General features: G+C 42.2%; 1 protein-coding gene across 1 annotated transcript; it reads right to left on the bottom strand.

The window, feature by feature from the left end:
- Positions 1 to 253: 253 nt before the first annotated feature.
- Positions 254 to 2,074, bottom strand: LOC106567465 (transcription elongation factor SPT4-like). Its single transcript, XM_014136741.2, has 5 exons — positions 1,931 to 2,074; positions 1,544 to 1,652; positions 1,398 to 1,453; positions 1,225 to 1,278; positions 254 to 273 (listed from the first exon to the last, which is right to left on the bottom strand). The coding sequence occupies exons 1-5, from the start codon at positions 1,995 to 1,997 to the stop codon at positions 254 to 256; spliced, it is 306 nt and encodes a 101-aa protein (XP_013992216.1). The 5' UTR covers positions 1,998 to 2,074.
- Positions 2,075 to 3,676: the final 1,602 nt, after the last annotated feature.

Raw genomic sequence — 3,676 nt, 5'->3', positions numbered from 1 at the left:
GATTTGGAATGACCCGCAACATGGTTTATGAACAGGACCTAAAAACTATGTTTTTGGTCCACCAGCCACTGTGGCAGGTGAATAAAATCTACCAAACACTCAGAATCCTTACCAGCCATAATAAAGTTGTTAGTTGTTTTTTCAGGTTTTGGATTCCACCACATTTTTTCAGGTTTTCCCTTTAAAAATCACACTTTTAATAGAAAAACTACTAAACTGAATGTTCTAAGTCAACAAAAATGCTTAAACCACATCAGGAATTCCTTTTGAGATCTGGGGAAGAAAAACAAGTTGCCCTTTAATTTAATTTGTCTGGCAATGTTTATGTAGGATACTGCATGCACAATAGTAGAGTTTGCTAAACAAAAGACCACCTGATTGATAAAAAACATCATACCATTCTGCCAGGTAAGCCTACTTTGCAGTTAACATTTAATTTGGACAGTTTATGGGAAATAAATGTTTTGGCATCGCTAATTGGCTAAACAAAGTGGAAGACTGACACATTCCCATGCCTTTACGTCTTCAGAAAGTTGCAAGAAACGCAAATCACTGATGCATTCGTTAATATTCTTTACATGTAGCTAAGCTTTGGATTGAACCAATCTGCGCTTGCATCCGCCAACTGTAAAGTTTGGTGGAGGAGGCATAATGGTCTGGGGCTGTTTGTCATGGTTCGGTCTCGGCCTCTTAGTTACAGTGAAGGGAAATCTTAACGCTATAGCATACAATGACAATTTACACTATTCTGTTCTGGCAACATTTCGGGGAAGGCCCTTTCTTGTTTCAGCATGATAATGCCTGTGCACAAAGCAAGGTCCATACAGAAATAGTTTGTGGAGATTGGTGTGGAAGAACTTGACAAGCCTGGCCAGTGCCCTGACCTCAACCCCACTGAAAATCTTTGGGATGAATTGGAACGCTACTGCAAGCCAGGCCTAATCGCCCAACCTCACTAATGTTCTTGTGGCTGAATGGAAGTAAGTCACCACAGCAACGTTTCAACATCTAGTGGAAAGCCTTCCCAGAAGAGTGGAGGCTGTTATAGCAGCAAAGGGGGGAACCAACTCCATATTAATGCCCATGATTTTGGAATGTTTGATGAGTAGGTGTCCACATACATTTGGTTATGTAGTGTATCTAGGGGCATATACGACCAAAATGGTCGCACTTTAGAGCCCTGGTTGAGTATTATACAATTAACTGCCTTTGAACGTGACATACCTGGAGGTAACCACCCTGTCACCGTCACAGCATAGACACCTGGCTTGAAGTTACCTGAACAAGAAAAAGTGAAAACTAACATAATAGCACTACAACAGAATGAAATTAAACTTCAAGGTGACGTTTGAAAGAAAGCCATAGTCCAAGAGGATAAACCGTGACAACAAACGTACTGATTCTCTGCCACTTGGCCACCCAGCTGTCCTCTGGACTCATCTGGGCTATCACCCTGTAAACAGAGACAAAACAGTTTAACACACACTCACTGTCCAGAACTGTCCATCTCCGAAAAGTAATCAATTATAAGTAGAGAGCTTACCCATCAAACGAGGAACTTGTACACTCATATACCATCTCTCGATTCCCCTTCATCTGAAGGTACGACTCACAGTTGTCACAGCCATCATATTCAAACTGGTCAATAGTCTGTGTAGGGACAAGAGAAAGATGGATTGAATGATTACACATATAGTTAGCCATGCACATTTCCGCATGCCCTAGACCAGAGCTAGATTACACACAAACATTTCAGCAAGCTTTACTTTGAATAGATAGTAGCAAGCTTTTTTTAAAGTTACGTTCGATAAATAGTAATTCATGTTAGCTAGGAAACCTCTCATGTAAATTAGTGTTTTCAAATGCATGCCACTGCCAAGTGTTTGACTTTGCTAACATTAGCTTGCTAGCATAGTATTTGTTTTTAACTTCACAAGAGAACACAGAAGGCATGCCCGCAAATGGTGGAGGTCCTTGGGACAAGTCTCCAAAGCCATCGAGACAAATAGCAGTTGATATTTCAAGAATCTACCTGCAAAATCAATAGTTTCAAAACCGTTGTTTTGAGCTTCGAAAGGCCCGTATTGCTTCAAACCTCGGTTTAGATAGCACAGACACAACGTCTATATTCAAGGTTAGGGATAAAGTTAGGAGTGTGGTTAGGGTTAATTAGTTAGGTTTAAAATCCCATTTTAAAAATAGAAATTGTAGCAATAGGCAGGGTGTATGACTTTGTGGCTTGGCATCCCATGTTTACGGTGCATTACCGCCACCAACTGGACGGGGGTGAAAAAATGAAACTCCATTCAAAAAATTATAAAAGAGTTCCCACTTCTTCCTTCATTTAAAATTCCATAATGCCCAGGGCCTGAGAGGGTGGCACTGCCATTTCCATAAAAGCCACAAAGTCCACCTACTTAACATGTAACATATCTGGATCCTGCTGATGAGAGGCCAACTCTGCAGCCTATCTAACACTGTGGTCTTCAGGAGGACCATTCGTTCCCTTAACCCTTTTGCCAGCCTCTACATATTAAATTCTCTGGACTGCCCTGACTCAGGCAACCTCATTCTCTTTCGCCCTCTTCGGGCATTTCAAAGATGTAGCTTCTTGGTTCCCACCACAATTGCAACACTTCAACATGATCTTCCTTTTCAACATTATTTTCTTTTCCACAAATTCCACATCTTAACTTCTCTGTACTACAGACACTTGACATGTCCAAAAGCCATACTAAGATTACACTGCATCTATCTTGGGACGAACGCTCGGACATGATGATTCACATACCCTAACTTCACCCAAGCAGGGAGGGATTCGATATCAAAAACAGAAGAACAGACAGACTCTTTACTTTTACTCCAATCACCACACAATTCATCCGACGTACATAAACCACTCCAAGGATATTCTTAATTTGTTCAACATTGACGTCCCACAAGACGCCAGATATTACCCACTTTACAGGTGCCCTGCTCTGGAGAGCAACACACAACATGGCATATTTATCGAAATAGGTGAGACTCGCCACGTTTTCCATCTGTTCCTCGGACTTACAAGCCCACTTCTCGTGATCCTCACAGCCTTTACTTTACCCCACCACCTCTTCCACCAGTTTGGATATCTGAAACAGGTTTCTCAAGTTTGGCATTTCATCCAGTTGCTCATCCTCAAAAAAAAGGCACTCCTACAAGATAAATGGGGACTCCAGCTGAGCTCTTAATTTTGTTCTCCAACACAACTTTGGTCCGTTTCCCATTCTTTTGGACAACAGTCCAATCATCCTCGATTTGGCTTCTACCACCATTAGAATCAAGATCCACATTTGCTACTGCAATTTAGTCAAATGGCAACAGATCCCTTAGGGTGTCTCTCACAGTTGCAGTGCATCTGCACATAACACAATAATTCAGACAGCCAAGCTAGCTTTGCCCTCATGTGAGTGCTAGCAAGCTAGCAAGGAGGCTGGGGCTGGAAGCTATAGGGAGCTTTGATTGGTCAATAGCATTGCGATATCACAGAGTATTTGCATAAAGTTCAGCTTTCTCCTACTTTGGGCCCGCCCTGTTCACGCTCCCTCGTCCATGCTCGCATCGCCCAACAGTCCCTTCGTCAACTTCGCTTCCATCCATTTCAAATGAATGGGGATCCATTGTTTCATCGCCCCAATCATGA

Source organism: Salmo salar, chromosome ssa13, assembly GCF_905237065.1.
Source record: "Salmo salar chromosome ssa13, Ssal_v3.1, whole genome shotgun sequence".
NCBI classification, from domain to species: domain Eukaryota; kingdom Metazoa; phylum Chordata; class Actinopteri; order Salmoniformes; family Salmonidae; genus Salmo; species Salmo salar.
This window is presented reverse-complemented; position numbering and strand designations above follow the sequence as displayed.